Source organism: Loa loa (assembly GCF_000183805.2).
Source record: "Loa loa unplaced genomic scaffold supercont3.145, whole genome shotgun sequence".
Classification (NCBI taxonomy): Eukaryota; Metazoa; Nematoda; class Chromadorea; order Rhabditida; family Onchocercidae; genus Loa; species Loa loa.
The window spans coordinates 32,249-50,959 of NW_018108325.1; the positions used below are offsets into that span (position 1 = coordinate 32,249).

General features: G+C 31.6%; 2 protein-coding genes across 2 annotated transcripts in view; both read right to left on the bottom strand.

Annotated features, from left to right (window-relative positions):
- Window positions 1–105: 105 nt before the first annotated feature.
- Window positions 106–11,650, bottom strand: LOAG_02674 (hypothetical protein; the record flags this gene model as incomplete). Its single annotated transcript, XM_003138211.2, has 9 exons — window positions 106–311; window positions 611–710; window positions 954–1,084; window positions 1,404–1,483; window positions 1,626–1,776; window positions 2,187–2,318; window positions 2,618–2,723; window positions 3,315–3,470; window positions 3,645–11,650. 9 exons carry the CDS (start codon window positions 11,648–11,650, stop codon window positions 192–194), a joined length of 8,982 nt encoding a protein of 2,993 aa, XP_003138259.1. The 3' UTR covers window positions 106–191.
- Window positions 11,651–11,705: 55 nt separating this feature from the next.
- LOAG_17884 (hypothetical protein) overlaps window positions 11,706–18,711 on the bottom strand; it is a gene marked incomplete at its 3' end in the record, with an annotated part of 17,288 nt that continues 10,282 nt past the window's right edge. The window contains exons 6-12 of the mRNA XM_020450547.1: window positions 18,270–18,472; window positions 17,871–18,056; window positions 17,397–17,539; window positions 17,056–17,191; window positions 16,667–16,813; window positions 14,044–16,366; window positions 11,706–13,861 (exon numbers count right to left, since the gene is read on the bottom strand). Of these exons, the coding sequence (XP_020305760.1) occupies window positions 11,706–13,861; window positions 14,044–16,366; window positions 16,667–16,813; window positions 17,056–17,191; window positions 17,397–17,539; window positions 17,871–18,056; window positions 18,270–18,472 (5,294 nt within the window). The remainder of the gene's footprint in view (window positions 13,862–14,043; window positions 16,367–16,666; window positions 16,814–17,055; window positions 17,192–17,396; window positions 17,540–17,870; window positions 18,057–18,269; window positions 18,473–18,711) is intronic.

Sequence of the window (18,711 nt, forward strand, 5' to 3'; positions counted from 1 at the left end):
AGATATGTTTGCAAGAAAGAGAACTGGAAATAATGAAAATTTTTACGCTAAATTTACACTGTGAATTTTATACTAAATCCAATTACTATTTCCTTTTCAATTAAATACTTTCGTTGAAATTCGTAAAATTTCATCTTCCATCTATTCCAGTGAGTGAAAACAAACTTCTTATTGCTGTCGCTGCTTTTCATCTAGCCACGCCGTGATTGCTTTAATAAGCCAAGTTCTTTAATTGCTTTATACTGATCGGGTATTTCCATGAGAGCATTAAGTGCAAATGATGCTTCCTGATTTGGAGCATTGAACATCACCTTAACAGGTAAGTTAGACATAAGGTTGAATTATAAATAAATAGGAAAAGATTTTTTTTTTTAAGGAAAGTGTATTTTTGAAAATGTTGTGCGATATTTATTAAAAAAAAGTATCAATATTATATTTGTGTATTAGTCATAATTTAGTCATAACTAATATTAGGTGTAACTCATTATTAGTTACAAATAATAAAATATTATAACTCATTTTATGCTACAGATCATTCCGTTTGTTTCTCTTTTTTTTATGGATAACAAAGGGAGTTTGTAAATTTAACTAGGGAAACGCAGTAACTTACTTTATGGAAATCAACAAAATGGAAATTATCGAACATTCGTTTTGGTAATGTTTCATCGAATCTGGTCATCATGTTCCACGGTCCATCACCAACACCAACCCTAGAATAAGATTGTACACATTGATAAATGAATTTAAAAAAATAAATAAATAAAAATAAGAATGAAAGTTGTTGGTCTCTTAGAATTTCATTCGTCTTCTTACTTTTAAAATTTAAATTTAATTCAAAGTCAAAATTTAATTAAAAATTCTAAAGTTTGAAAAAAATTTTTCGATATTAAAAACCTTATATTAAAAACTGGAAATTTAATTTTGAAACGACAATCAAAAAAAAGAAAACGAACATAATAATTGATAATGGATAACGTGACGCTGCGGCAATAGCCTTCTGATTGATCTTTTCATTCGTTACTTGTCCATCAGCAACAATCACCAAGATATGATATGAGTGCTTCTCACGGACAATTGATACTGCCTTAATACTAGTTATTCGAATTTCGATTTTGAATGTGAATTACTTGAATTTTCGATTTTAAATGTAAGTTATTTGAGTTTCGGCAATATAAATTGTTCGGATTTTGATTTCGAATGTAAATTATTCGAGTTTCGATCGATGTAAATTATTTGAATTTTGATTACCAGTATAAGTTATTCGGGTTTCGATTTCAAATTTACATGCTATTTCAAAGTCACATAAAATTTCGAAAAGCAAATGATTGAAGTGTCAACATTTTAGAAATAAAACTTGATTTGATTTCATCTCAAAAGTATTTAAAAAAACAACAACAAAGAACCTGTTCGATAAGCGGTACAAAATTTGTTGGACCAGACATTTGAATAGATGGTGTTTTTTCATTGTATATCCTTAGAACTTCTGAAAAAAATTTCTTTGCTTTACTTTAAAACGCATTTACGAGAGTTGAATTTCGAATTTTAAATGCTCAAATTTTACGCGACAAAGTTCATTCATTCATTCCAGGTATATGTTTGTTATATATGCTTAAGAGTTAACTAACCTTCAAATCCATTGCATTCAGCATTCATATCATTCCTATCAATTAAATTGAAAATACCATAACTACTTGATTCCTCATCACCAAATCCATAGGTTGGTATCACACCATCAGCATCAAACGATGATAATGTCTTTCCGACAATTTCGATTACCTGTTAAATTTACAAAATTTCATTATTGCGAAAATTTGATATTGGTAATTGAAAGAAAAGGTCCTTCTGGTCCCCTAAATACAAGGTATAGAAGTATATATTTTTTCTTTGTAAAAATTTGAATTAAAATGTTTTTAAAAAAATGGAAAACTGACCATTTAATTTATCAGTTGATAAATCAATTATCAAATATTACATAATCCATCAACTGGTAAGTCGATTATTAAGAATTATATTATTCTTAAAATTTGGAAAATATATTCTGTTGTTTGTTAAATTTTTTTATATAATAATGCAAAATCACAAATGAATGTATCACTAAGTAACATTTACTACATTTGATGCTCGGTACTTTTCAATGGTAACTTATACACTACTTTACGTACATATAGGAAGAAAAAAAAAAATACCTGTTGATAAGGATTCATTTCATCTGAACAAAGAGCATGTAAATTTCGCCCATCAAATGTTCTCTCACCTTGATATTTATTTGATCGTGTATAATCAATTCCAAATATTAGATTTGAATATTCTAAACCAGCCTAAAATTTGCAAATTGCAATTAATTAGGGTGTAAGTATACTGAAGTTTTTCAGAATTTCTGAACTTTTTGAAGTTTCTAATGTTTCTCGAAGTTTCTAAAGTTTCAGAAAAATACCAGTAATAGCTTTATCGTTATGTGACAAATAGTTTTGATATTCAAATTAGAGATGACATGTATTGATATTTTTTGAACTAATTTTAAATAATCAAAATACAGTATCATGCTGCTTTATTATTTCGGCGAAAGAACTTTTTTCCAGCTAGAAATATTTTATTATAATGAAGTTTTAAGTTATACTTTTTTAATACCCCTGATGACATCTTCCAACGTTTTATAATGTGGTATATTATGCGCATCACCAAGTTCCATTGCTAACAACAAGCTATTACGACGTACTGGTATACTGGAAAAAAGAAAATAATGATATTTTGAGTGAAAATTTGAAATTAATTTCGAAAATTCTATTTGTATATGTCAAAAATGTTGCGAAATAAGAAAAAACAGAAATTAATTAAATCTTATAACAATGTTATCTGACTTTTCAACATTGTGTCATTTCATATTTTGATATTGTTAAGTTAAAAATGCTTTTTATTCGATTGTTCATTTCACGCCAAATATGCTATTTTAATAGCTTTAACATCAAATACGTTTAAAATACTAGCAGAAATGGATCTAAGATGGAAAAAAAGAATAGGAATTGAATACTTTAATAATTGAATGCCTTACCAATTTAATAATTAACTTTCTCAAAATGACTATTGTTTTAATGATAAATGATTAAATCATTTACATGTATCATATCGATTATTTTAATTGTCCTTTATCATTTCACTTAATCTGTTCATTCATTAATTTTTCTGATTCTAGAAACACTATCACTGCTAATCAGAAATAATTTAATCACTTGTCAATAAAGCATGTTTAATTTGAAAAGTTGATTAATTTAAGTATAGGTAAAAAAAAAACAGAAACTGATAAGAAATTTGCATACAAGTTTGGAGCTTCATTTTGTCGTAATATTGGTCGTCGACCATGTTGTTCTTTTTTCATCGGTTTTTTAATAATTAATGGTGTCTGTCGTTGTTCCACTGTTACACTCATATCCATTGACATTGTTTTCTCGGTTACTTCAGCCGCAAAACTTACCCTAACAAAATAACAGTGATAAGTAAAATATAACACTGATAATCAGATCACTGCTTATTGTTTAAAATTTAAATTAAATTTTAGAATGGAAATGAAAATCATAAATAACTAATCAAAACTTATAAAATTGTTTATAAAAAAAAAATTCGATAAGTTCAAAAAAAAAAAATTTAACCGTTTTTCCACTTTTTCTTCATCCTCCTCATCTAGAGCTTTATGTCGTAATGTCACGTCAAGAGATTCTGTGCAGGTTAATGCTTCACGTTCCATTATACTTGCTGATTTTGCAATTTCTACTGCACCATCGATACGTTGCACGTTAACATGCATTTCCGCTTCATGCCGTATAAACGTTTCTTCAGCGGAATCTGTTTGCAAAGATACAGGTAAACACTGTCTAGGTAATTTCATTGCACATTCTGCATGCATTTCACTAACACGCTTCCACACTTCTACTTTTTCAATTTCTATTCCTGTTTCCATACTTTCCGTTGTTTCCAATATTTCCGGTAATGTGCTATTCATTGCTTTAAAGGTATAGCTTTGCATGCTTGAAATATCTTGCTTTTCAAATGATACATCAAAATTGAAGATTGTTTCTTTGGTTGCTATCATATTCATTGATGAATGTTCTCCGAAGCGTATTTCATCGATTATTAGCATTAACGCAATATGTTGTTTCAATGATAACTGAGATTCTAGATAATCTCTTGAATCAATACATTGCAATTCCATTATTCCGCCCTTATTTTTTGCTTTCCAAGCAATTTGCTCCAATTTATAATCTAAAGCTTTTTGCAATGTAACATTAGTTGTTTGCATCAATTCACTGAATTCATTCGTAATCAACTGTTGTGGCACTTCACGATTTGCTGTCTTCCGGTTTACGGAAATCTCCAGTTGTGACAATTTGTTGGATTGTAATTCCAGATTAATAAAGAGATGATTTTCTTGTGAAGCTAAACAGTCTATACTTATTGATTCACCTTGATTTGCGATTTTCCTTGATATTGTAGAAACTAACTCAGCTGAAGTTTGCTTTAATGTATCCGTAATCGTAACGGCTTTTTCACTAGCATATCCAGTAGTGAATTTCAAATGACCACCAAAACGTATTTCTTTCAAAATAATGACCTGTCCAGCATTGATTTCGGTAGAATTTTTCCACGAAAAATTATTAAATTGATTGATTTCGGATGGTTCCGTCAACTTCAAACATTGATTGTCACCTCTATGTGATGCACATTTTGTGATCTGAGTGCTGAAGGAATCGTTTGGTTTTTGGAATTGTACGCTAGCAGTAATTATTTGTTCTGTAGTTGCCAATATACGACACACTTCATTTGCATGATTTTTTTGCATAAAAATCATTTGCACTTCAAGTTGTTTCGGACCTTGAGGACTATGCAAAGATTGTATACCGATCAGTGCTTCTGTAGTAGCCAAAGTATTCAGAATCAATGATCCACCAAAACGTACTTCCGGAAAGACTTCTGAAAATGCATCAACAACTGCATTTGCTCGCTGATATTGTATATTAGTGGTTTCAGAAATGATAGTACTTTCGGTTAGTTGAATAATTATTGCTTCAATCTGATTAGCGATGTGAATGGTGATCATTGATTGCTGACCAATAGATGGACGATTCAAATGACAACTAATTTCAGCATACATTTCAGTACTAGATGATGTTGCAAGTATAGGCTTTTCCATGTTATAACGTACAGTAGGTATCGTGAAAATAACTCTTTCCAAATTGGAACGTGAAGCTGTTAAATCAGCTGTGAATAAGATTGAAGATTCTTGAGCAAAATAAGTTGATAGTCGTAAACTTCCACCAAAACGTTTGTCATCAATACATAGTCGAGCTTCGCCATACATTTCATTACGTTCCCAATGTGTATTGATTGTTTCAATTTCATTAGTACTTTCTGTCGTGCTAAATTTGACAAGTGCATTGTTGGCGACACGTAATGCTAGTGCAACGTCATTCTCAGAGATCCGCTTCTTTTGCAAATGATATTCTTGATTACATTCTTCAAATTTGCTTGATTGCATTGACAATTTGCATGGAATTGCAACATTTGCAATCATTTGATGCAAGCATGCTTCCGCAATTATCACATGCTTAGACATAAACTCTTCATAGATATCAGCAACAATTGCGCTTGCTGCTAAAGTTTGAAGTTTTTGATGTCCTCCATAAAGTGCAATATATGTTATCATCGGAATTTCTGCATATTCTTCCTTATGATCATAGTTTATGATAATATTTTCTGTTTCGAAGCTACTTTCCATTGCAACAATTTGCGCCATTTCGATATTTGCTATTTTTCGAATAATTGCTACATTTTTGATTTCAGATTTTCGTTCCAAATTAATCACTTCATTACTTTCGACTGAAACTGTTGACTTTGCCGAAAATACAACAGGAATGCTTTTATTTGATATGTTAGTTGAAAAATATATTTCAGCTCTGGTTGGTAATTTTGATTCCAATCGAAGTATCACATCAATTATGCATTCTTTCATGGCAGAAGCATTCAAGATTGGATGTCCACCATAGCATGCTTGAGGTAGAATCTTTCCAATTTGTTCCATCAGATTCTCCTGTTTGAAATGATAATTGGAGTATTCATTTTCTTCACGTATTTCATGCAATTTCCATTCCATACTGTAACCACGATTAGGTGCTATCAAAGTTTTGCATACTTCCAGCATTTTAGCAATGCGTTCAAGATTTGGATAAATGGTAGTTTCAATAAATTTCGATTGGATCGTATTGAATGGAAGAAGTTTAACAATATTTTTAGCTAGAATATTTGTTGAAGAACCTAAAATAGTATCACGTCGTTTCTCTAGAATCCATTGTATGAATTTTTCCACATCTGTTGTAGCAGATGTTATCAGGATGCATGGTTCAGCATTTCGTGGCAATTCTATCGTCTTCTCTGAAAATTCCTTTACTCTTTGTTTGATATAATTTAAATTAATAGTTAACATAATTGCTTCACTCTCGTGTATCGTTAAAATATCCCTCAGTTGTAACTTTTGACGCACAGTCCATTTAGCATCATCTGTACTTTCCGGATTCTGTAAGTTTATGTGCATATCAACAGATTCTGACTTTGCAGCAATCACTTTACAATAAGCATCACGATTGTAATTTTTATCAACTCTCAATTGATTACAGTGAGCGATCCGAATAGTGTCACTTGTAAGCTCTCGCGTCACATTCAATTCGTATTCTTCCGAAGCATTCGTAGTAAGATTTAATTTTCCACCAAATCGAGCTTCTTTTATCATCTTTTCTAACCCTATCGATTCAACTTCTTTCGCAAACTGTAGATAGCTTGATTCTGTTATATCCGTTGTTTCATTTAACTTTACTTCAATATTGATACCTCGATTAGCTTGTTTAAGGAGTAAATGAGTATGATCCATAAGTGATGGTTTTACAAAATCCATACTAATTTCTTCCATTACCGTAATAATTTGTTGTACTGATAATACTGGTACTGTTATTGTTATCACTTGTTTTAAAATTTTTATTGTATTCTCAAATGCTTCATTTTTGTGATAATCAATTTGACGGTCCAAGATTGTTTCTTCAGCAGATTCTGTATTTAATGTCAAATGTCCGCCATAATTTGAAACTTTCCAATTGACCAAAAACTTCCATGAAGTTTCTTTTTTCTTGAATTCTGCATATACAGTATGCATAATTTCAACAATTTCCGGAAAATAACTTCTAATCGATTCCGCTTTTCGTGCGCAATGTTGTTGCATTGATGCAAATTGCATTTGTGGCGTTTTTTCCAAGTTAATATTAACAAATGTTACTTTAGATATTGGCGCTAATACTTCCATCATTGCGAATTTTTTAACATTCTCTTTTAAGACTTCATCAATTGCTTCATTTTCAATTTGGCGCAACATTTCCATGCTAGTAATACGATCTTCGATTTGTGGCGCTTTTGTTACTAATTGATAATTACCACCGAAACGTTTCTCAACAAAATAACCCTCCAATTCATATGTTTGATCTTCTTCACTATATTGAAATCCGATAGTAATAAAGTTTTGTTTGCTTTCTTGTAACCATATCGATAAACATTCACCTTTGTTACCGGTAATTATTACATAGGTAATAGCTTTATCCTCCGATACTATACTAAATTCATCGTATCCATCAATAATTTCTTCTTTTGTTGTATTAGTTATTAGCATTTGTGGTTCATACTCCTGACTAATGCTAATTGTCGTGTTGGATTCCGCAAATGTTACTTGTTTAGATTCTATTTGGGCATATATTGTCATCTCATCAATCAGATATTCTTCCATATTAACAATGATACCACCATCTTTTCGAGCTTCAGGCCATATCATTTCTACTCCAAATGGAGCCAATCGTTTTCCTTCCAATTCTACAATCATGCGGAATTTTTCATCTCCAGCTTGTTCACATTCAAAAATTTCCATTTCCATCCAATTTGCCGAAATTTTAACAGTTTCAAGATATTCTCGTGGTACTTTCTGTTCGATACAAATATCGATCGTTGTATAATCTGTCATGATATCATCACATTTGACATATAATGGAAGAGCAACGATCAATTGTTTATCATTCCAAATATATTCATTTGTTGTTTGCTTCGGTAAAACATTTGATACGCGATGAAGATTAATCATTGCGTTTAATTTTTCCACAATTGATTCACGCATGGATACGTGTAATATATCGTAATTCTTATCACACCAAATTATTTGATAATTTCCTTCTTTTTCATAATTTTCCAGTCGTATCCTCAATTCATCAAATTCAATTTGGAAACTGCGTTGACAGTTCTCGATTGCAATGATCCGTCTAATTGCACATGTCTCCAAGTTACATTCCGTTGCTATCCACTTCTCATCAATTGAAATTTCTTCTTCGATAGTTGCAATTGTTGAGAATTTACTAACAATGTTATGTTTGTGTTGCAATCTTACTTCTGCTTCCAAATCTCGATCAACAGTTGTCCATTGTGACAAAATTTCAAAACCTTCTGAATCTGCTTCTTTCAACTTTTCATGCACAACATCCATATGCGCTCCTTTCAAAATACTTTCTGTTTCAGCTAATATTTTACGTGATTTTGTTAATTCAACAGTTTCCTGCAGTGCTCTTGCCCTCGCATATTCAGTTTTTAGACTTACAGTATCTCGATTGACAACACACTGACGGATATTATCTTCTATTTCCAAGTTCGATGCCGGAATAGAGAATTCCACGCTTGCTTCTTTGCTAATCTCTTGAGCATATTGCGTTTTCAATTGTTGTGACAATGTTAAAGCAATGCCAATAACATGTGAAGCAGCTCCAGTTGTTCTGGTTGCGGAACGGCGCATTAACATAATTCCAGCATCTGAATGTACTTCAGAAGTTTCTGCAATAGATTCTGCTAAATTTTCAGCACGAATTATTGCTTTTTGTACACTTTCAGCAAATAATTCTTCTTGTTGACGTATTAGTACGCTTTCATTTATTTTAGATTCTATTTTAAATTGTCTTTCACCGCCTGAAATAGCGGTAATTGTGGGAAAACGTGCAGAAGCATTCTCATCAGATGTTTGCATACATAGCGTATTTTTACTTTCCAATTGTACTTCTTTACTAGCTGCAGTATTAAGCGTTATTTGCGCACGGTTAGATTCACTGATATTAATAGCAGTATCAAAATCGTTCACAATAACACTCCATGTTGTATCAAGTAATTTTGCAATCTCATTTTGTGCAACATATTGCTCACTGATAATCGATTCCTGATTATGATCATTTATGATAATATTTGATGATTGGCATTGTGATTGTTTATCAAATGTGCTTACATAAGTCTCATCAATTTCTGAACTTGTAATAAGATTAACGGCAACTGTTTCATGATTCACTTCATGCCGGATACGGTTAATCATTTCGATCGATTCAACTTTTACTAACGATTTCTCCAAATTTTCGATACATTCTTTGCTAGCTTCTAAATTTAGACATTCTTTCCAATGCCGGCTAATGCTATTTAATATTCTCACTTCATAATTTTCAACTTTTGTCCTCAAAATCCTTGCAAAATGGATAATAGTTTCCGTTAAGGCAGAACCATATTCTTGGAAAGTTCCGGTTTGCTTTTCGGAATATCCAATGCTAATATTTATTGCTTGCCTAGCAATTTGTTCATCAAATCGTTGAAATATAGCTTCAGCATTTCCTTCAACAATCTTCCAGTCACCAGTTTCAGATGCATGAATTTTGAGAGAAATTGTTTTATCTGTAAATCCCAACGATTCTGGATGTTTAATTTGCTCAATAACTTGCACATCTTCTTGCTTTACTGCATCAATGGTGCAAGCTATATCACTTACATCTGCAACTGCAACATACACTTCAGCTGATAATGCATTCTGTATCATATCCCAATGCATCATATATTGCTGGCATTCGTTACCGAATTCATAAATGCATAACGAAGCTGCTTTGCATATCTCATCCGGAAAAACGTGTTCAACGTTTGATACATGCTCAACCGGTGTCTCGAATATACCTACCAGGTTGTTTACTTCTTCACATATTTCTTTCAAATTCATCGTGAATTTTACAATCGGTTTTTGTACAATACTAACAATACTTTCATCCAATTTGTTATTACAGTTGCGTTCTAGCTGTATTTGCAATGAGACAGATTCTGAAGCAGCACAATGCATATCGAAATAACTTTGAAGTTTCATTGATGCAGCAATTTGTATCTCTACATTCTCCACCATTTCCTGATGTTCTAATCTTGCAAACGAACCTGCTAATGCTATTTGCGCAGCGCCATATTCAATAAGATGTGCTTGAGTTTGAATGATTTCCAGGTCAGGTATCACACTGTTACATACTTCCTTGGAAGATTCCTTGAGCAAAGAATGTTCGCCGGTTTCAGAAGCTACCATTAGTTGCTTCTCATCATTAGCAATTTCTTGTAAACAATAGTTTAGCTCAATGCTATCGAAAGGTTCCATCTTTTCAATTATCCTCGAAAATTCAACATTTTCTTCTATTGTCGCTACAGTAGATAGCTTTTCCGTTTGTGCTTGTCCAGTTGGTATCATTTTTTCCGTTGTTGCCTTTCTTAGAACTTTACTCCATCCAGTAACTAATGCTTCTTCCTCATGTCCAGTTTCCGGATACCTAGCATATGCTTTCTTTGTTCTACTGCTTCTGATACTTGTTGATATTTCCAAAGAATTATCCCGAATCCTTTCCAAAACAGACTGCTGTACAATGAAACTTTCAGCAGTTGGCTGCAAATCCATATACTCCTGAATAGTTATCACTTCTGGAATAATCGTTGTATCAGTCCATTGCTCCATTTGATTATGTAAAACAATATCCTGCGTAATATTTTCACTTGAAGCATACCGTATATCTACTTTAATCTGAAGTCCAACCTGATCAGTAATAATTTTCGTGCATTGTTCAGCCGATTCTTGAGCAGTAATTCGTTCAAATAGACCACTTAAACTCGTTACTTCTTTATTATATTCTACAGCACTACCTGTTGTAGTTTCCACGTTAGGAATTTCGATTATTGCTATGTGTTCCATTCTTTCCTCTAACTTGTGCAATAGTTGTTCATGGTTTTCTTCCGAAAACACGAAATTCCGTGCTGTTACTTCAAATTCTGGAATGCTAAGGATAACTTCTATTCCGGATAACTCTTCCTGATGGTCGAAGAAGTTGAAATTATCAATTGATTCTGCTTGAGTTGCTTGAAGTATCATTTGAATTGCTGCTACATCCTTTTCCTTGACAGTTTTATTAACTGATGCTTCACGCACAACAGTTTGATAATTTGCTGTTGTATTTCGTTGTTCAGCTTTTGTTGCTACCAAATTTTCATGTGTGGCTTCCATGCTTATCACATCTACCAATTTATCAGTACTAACAATTTGATTAGATGCATACCTCAAATCAGAATTATAAATCATCTCTGTTTCTTCGATAGCATCCATTGCTACCAATTTGTTCTCTTGGATAACATCTTCAATTGCTGGCGCTTTTTGCAATTCCAATTCCAGTTGAGTTACATCCGAAGTGGTTGCGGTTGTTGCAATTTGAAGATTTCGATCTATTTCAATTATACCATCAACTTCTGCATTCATGCTTCCATGTTCAACCCGATAAAATTTCCTTTCAATTTGTTTTTTTGCATATTCCTCAAATTTCCATTCTGTTGATATTTGCCTCACTCATCGATAGGGTTTCTTGCATATTTTCCTGTTTGAATAATTCAGGTTTTTTCATTGGTTCCATAACGATCAGTTGCGCAGTGAGTTCTTCCGTTATTTTTGTTACTTCTTCATTTTCACATGATTTTAACTCCTGTTCGATTTTTGTTAATCCTTTAGTTTCTCTCTTCAGTTGTTTCATTTCTTCAAGGAATTCCGTTTCTCGGTAGGTACCAACTGTTACCATTTGACGTTCAATACTTTCCGCTTCTGTCAAAATATGTTGTTTTACCTGTTCAAATTCCTTCACCGTTTCTACCTGTTGCTGCAATATTTTCGTTTCAGGTATCTTTGTTACAGCACCCATTTCATCATGCTTAATTAATGATGCTTTTTCGGTTACAACAATCTCTTCCAAAAGTGATTTTTTCATTGGTTTAGGTGGAAAGTGCACAATAGCATCATATCGAGTGTTTCTTTCTTCATAACTAATCTGATCGTTAATCTCTTCAAACCTTTTCTTTGTTGACATCTGTAAGTCATGACTTATTGGTGCCTTTTCACTCCATGCTTGCTTATTTGATCGTGTGATTTTATCGAAAGTATCAGTTTGACTTATTTCATGTTCCAGAATTGATACTTTGCTAATTACTTCCGGTGAAAAGGAGACAACTTGCGGAGTTGTTTGACAGTAATCTACTTTACTGATTTTATCTTCTACTTTTTCCTTGTATATTTCTGCTGCTGTTCCTGTGCTTAGGCTTAAATATTCGTTAGATATTTTTGATTCTGGTTCTGGCAACTTGTGCTTAATGGTTTTCATAGTTTCTGTCATACTATTAGTTGTTTGTTGAAATATTTCATTTTGGCACTCGATACCTAATGATGGGACCTGATCTTGAACATGGCTTACAGTTATTTCCCGAAATGACATCAGTCCACGATACTTTTCTCTGGCTTCATCGATTTTTGAATCTCCTTCTTCCTTCTTCTTAACAACTAAACTTTCCACTTCTTCCTCTACAGCATGTTTTGGTTGTATTTGTTCATGATATCCGGTTGAGAATGCAAATGAAGATGCTTCATACTGTTCCGATTTTCCAACCATAACATCACAATTATATGTTTCCGGAACAATACTGAATTCATCCTCTGTTGTTACAAGAAATTCTTTTAATGTAGATGCATCAAGACTGTTGATCAAAGAACGAGTCATCTGTAAACTGGTTTTTTCGAAATCTACTATTTCGGAATGTTTTATATTCCGGTTGTGTGCAATATCTGAAATATGGCTTATTTCATCGAATGTTTCAGAATTCTCTTCCAATGAAGTTTCAACTAAATCACTGGATGATTTAGATACATATTCTGCATGAGTCTTTCGTTGTTTACAATATGGTTCTGTGGTAGCATTCCAACTTCGTTCATCAGAGAAATATTCACTCGTCGTCGTCGTCGTCATCATGTCACGATCTTTTGCGAATGTTAATTGAGTTTCCATTTCTGGTGTCGCAAGTAGTGTTGTATCAAGATCAAAGCCTGCATTCAACATCGTTACACGTGTTTCACTTTTACTATTATATAGTTTTCCTTTCAATGCTTCCTTTTCGAATTTATTCTCTTCAAATCGTGCTTTTATACATCTTCTTTTTGAATTTTTTACTCGAGGAAAAGTATGCAATTCTGGTTGTTCATCGTATTGGGATTCTTGCAAATACATCCGTTTATTTTTTTGTTGATATTCAGCTTGTTGCTTATAACTTCTATCAATCGCATTCCAGGAAGTTGCAGATTCTTCACGTACCTCATTAAATTGTGACGTTTGTTCCACCCATTGGCTTACATTGTGTAATGCATTTTGTAAATATGAACTTGATTCCCCGAAAATTTCCGTCATTTTACGATTATCATTTACGTATTCTGCATTTCTGAATGGATAATCAATTAACGTTCGGTCGGAATCAATTTTAGTGATTCGTTCTTCTTGTTCATCAATGAATTGCTCTTTCCAGCTATTTATATTACTTGAATCCACCCCTGGAATCTGTTTAATAGGTATCATTCGCTCCTGCTTAATTCGAAGCTTATCTTCAGGCGACATTTTAGGCATATCATTTACGCCTTCTATCTTCGTCACTGGTATACCTGTAATTTTAGAAGATTTTCTTTTTTTGCCCCCACATTTAAACTTGTTTGTTTCGTTGATTTTTGCATCATAATGCTTGCTTCATATATATGTATATATATATATATATCGATATCACGAGCTATCCAAAAAGTATCAAACATTTCTTCCATTTATCCTTCATTGTCATCTTTAGATATACTCGTTGTTTTAGTGAGCATTTGTAAAGTAGTTTCCTCTTTCTCATTTATTTGTTGCTTAATCTCATCAATATTACACAATTCCGGTATAATCCTAATTTCAGAATTTTCTGGAATCTGTTGTTTCTCTATGGAAAGATATATGGAAACGGTAATGGTATCAATGAACGGAATAATTCTTTGTACCATATTATGTGTTGGTAAAATAGTTTTGAAATTAAATAAGTGGAAATGTTTAGTTGTTGTATTTGTGTTTGTTAAATCAGTGCTTAAAAAGAAATCAGTGTTTGTGATAGCACCGAAAGAGTCGGTGATAGTATTAAAGATATTAAAAGTATTGGTAGTAGTGATAGTGGTAGTAGTAATTGTAATAGTAGTAGTAATAGTGGTATTTAACCTACCTGTTACTGCTTCGGGCCATTCATTTTGCACCTGACCATGCATAATACCTGCACGTTGTAACAATATAGCAACATTTTCCTTTTCATCACCAAATTCAGTAATTGTCATCTGTTCTTTTTGCTTCATACATGTTGATAATCGTGTACTTGCAGCTAGCATTTTTGCGCCACGATTCAATGATACATTTGAAACATGTTCACTCTCACGACTAGCTCGTGAGTAAAGTTGCGTTTTCTGCTTGCAAACATCTTGCACGATATATTCCACCATAAGCGCATTTGAGTATTTACCAATATATCCTATACTTAACATAATCATACTTGTTTCTTCCGTAGTAGCCTTTGTTTTTAGTGTATGTCCACCAGAGAATCGTGGAATTTGACGTACATCATCAGAAGACATCATCATTTCGGTGGCTAGTTTATTTTGCATGTAAATTACCACTGTTTCATCTTCTGCATAGAACGATTCACCGGTGAATGATGCATGTAACATATATGGTATTGCACGAATGCAGTATGCTTCTTGACATGCATCTATAGATGATACAAATGTCAATAAAACTTGCACTTCTTCCTCAATGGATGTCCAAAATTTAGCATCTGTTCGTTCAACTGTTTTGTCATTCCAATTTCGAACAATTTGTTGAAAAATATCATCCAAATGTACCATTTTCTGCATTGTTATCATTGCATTGCTAATTACAGTACTCATCTCTTGTGCCACATATACTTCCTTATCAGTAATTTTAGTTGCAAGCGTAACAACTACCTCTTCCTTTTTACCATCTGTGCTAATCTGTGCGATTAGATTGACAATTTCATTGGGTTGAGTTTCTTGAAAATGCTTTGGAGAGCTACGCTGATCATTTGAAATAACTATTACAACTTCAAATTCTCCACGAGCTTCTTGTTTCATTAAATTTAAATATGTTTGTCCACAATTAACTTCCTCTTCTGAAGCTGATTCTGATTCCAGTGAAATTCGTCGTTTCTTTTTGAGAATCATTTCACCTTCAAAATGTTGTCCTTTCTGTTGCATACCATAATTGCCACCTCGAGCTTCATGAAATTCATAACGATGTTCAATATCCAATTGATTTTGAACAGTACGTGGTATTGCAAAATTTGCCAAAATTGCAGATGTATCAGCCATTCGTCGCAGATCTAATTCTGTAATATTTAATACAGGAATTTTTACCGGTTCAATTATCTGAGGTTTCTCAAATAAGAAACTTGGTTCTTTTTGATTGTGAATTATTGTCGTCTGTAATTCATCAGTTGAATCGGTGGATTCAAAATGATGCAAACGTCGGATTGTTGTTTCACCGGAATACTGTTTCCCATGTTGCTCCATACCATAGCTAATAAGATTTGGTAATTGTGAACGGATACGTTCACGTATCAGTGATAATACAACAGAGAAAACGCTTGGTACTGCAACATTAACCTCATTGAATGAATGATCTTCCATACGTTTCAACGTACATTCTACATTAATGTAAATACAAGGTAATGGTACATATCTCTCTGTATTACTCTCAGATGTTGTTGTTGCTTCTGAAGCAGCTTTCTGATTGGGTCGTATTTGAAAATGATCTTCATAATGATGACCTTCTAAGAGAAATTTAATATCAGTTTCATTTTTTAATACATCCACATGATCATTTGATGATGCCAATATTTTATGCTGATAATTACTATGCAAGAATTCATCCGTTGCATCAATTGCTCCTTGATCGACCGAGAGATCTTGAAGTAAATCATTACGCTCTCCAATAATATATGTTTTCAATATTTTTGTCACATTCTCAATTACTTCTACTTCAACTCGTGTTGTTGTTTTTCGTTCTTCATGTTTATTCAATGTTTCCATATCTTGCAATAATCGTTGACTAAGCAATGATAGATATTTTGCTTTATCCTGAAAAAATGATAAATTTTTTATTTTGAATTCTCTATTTCAAAAAATATGGATAATACCTACCCAATTTTTTTTCTTTTTTAACCTTTAAATCTGATAATTTGATATTTTGACAATTTCATATTTGGTATTTAATAGTTTGATAAAATTTTCGAATTTTCAGTCAAATTTTAAAAGAATGAAAAAGATTGATTGATTCAATCAATCTTTAATAACGATTAATTAATCGTTATTGATCATCTTTTTTTTCTTTTTTTTTTGTTAATGAATTTATAAATTAAGTAAAACACTCATACTTACCATATTTGATGGTATTTGAAAATCAGCAACATTTCGTGTTTTTAATTGTCCATCTTCATAAAGACTCATTTTATAATCTCCCAAACGATTTTCATCTTCTAACGATTCTTCCATGATTAACATACGATTTCCTAGTGTAGTTTTTACCTGTAAATAAAAATAACTATTCAGTAGTTATTATTATTACTGCCATTACCATTGCCATTTAATTTAATTAAAACATATAACTTGATATACCAAAAAGAAAAAAAAAGAAGAAAGGAAAAAGACAAACAAAAAAAGAAAAACAAATAAATAAAATTTATTAAAATAAAAGCTTTGGAAAATAATATTATCATTTCGTTATATTTTCAAAAAACAACTGACGCCAAATGTGAAAATAAGATTACTTTATAATGGGTAATAATATCACGTATCGTCCACGCACTACACGTACAATGTTCAACGGATATAAGATCTGCCCCAACAACTTTTTCCATTTTTAATTTTCCTTCCACTGTTGTTCGAACTATCGGTGGTCCTTGTCTGTAAATAACGATATTAGATGATAAAATGAAGTAAATTATCAACTTAACCTTTGTTTTTCTTTTTTCAATAAAATATTATTCAAGTGATAATAAACGAGAAAAAAATGAAAAAGAAAGAAAAGCTATACATAAGATAGGAGAAAGATTTGAATAGATGAGAGAGAAAGAGAAAGAGAGAGAAAGAAAAAAAAAAGGATAGTAACCTTTTTTGATTAGTATAAACAGTAACTGTTTGATGTTGCCGTCCTTCATCATCTACATATGTTAATTTATCACTAGGAACATGATCATTTAATCGATTAGTATCACATGGAAATGTATTTAACAACTTTACCATTTCACCATCCTAAAAATAATTTAACTTGCTATTATACCTAATAATTTAATTTTTTTAATTTTTTAGCAAACAAAAATTGAAGTAATTGTTGTAAAGAATAGAATTAAAATGAATTTTTTTTTGTTTTTTTTTTGTCAAATAAATACAAAATAAAGTAATGTTTAAGCATGACATTATCGATTGATATTTGATATGACAAAATAAAGTAATGTTTAAGCATGACATTATCGATTGATATTTGATATGATTGAAAATTTTATGAGCTTTTTATGAAAATTAGTTAATTTTTGGGTAGTAAATTTTTGCAAGATTTTAAATTTAAATGTTGAAAAAATTTAACCTTTGTTTTAATAACTCTATTCATTGATGTGGTAGATGCTGATTTTGGGATACGATCTGCAGCATGTACTGAACGTGATGAACTACTGCTATACCAAATTGATGGTGATTGTGAAGAAAGACGTAATAAATCATGAGTAGCTTCATCCAAAGCTAATGATGCATCACGACTTGAACGAATTGATGACTGTAATTTAAAGGTATACTAATTTAGGATAACATATTTTATATCAAATATTATGTATTAGTTATCAATTATGCAAATGAATGATTAAGAATAGCATTACCGATTGATTATTAGAATATCTTTTATTACACAACAATACGTTTTACTAGGAATGAAAAGGAACAAAATGTTCTCGATCGAATAAATTGCTTCTAAACATTGCTGGTAACTTACATTATGCCTAGAATTTACGCCCGAACTCTGTGATACATCATAATTAAAATTGATGAATGCTTGTTGTGTAGGTGTAATTGTTTCTGTTGAATCGGTTAAAAATGTTGGAGGTGGTGCTAAACTTTGACCACGACGATCCGGTTTTGTCGTGAATAATAATTCATCCTCAAATGTGACACTTTTCGGTGATACTGGTGCTGACACTGTAATAAATTAATAATAATAATAATAATAATAATAATAATAATAATAATAATAATAATAATAATAATAATAATAATAATAATAATAATAATAATAATAATAATAATAATAATAATAATAATAATAATAATAATAATAATAATAATAATAATAATAATAATAATAATAATAATAATAATAATAATAATAATAATAATAATAATAATAATAATAATAATAATAATAATAATAATAATAA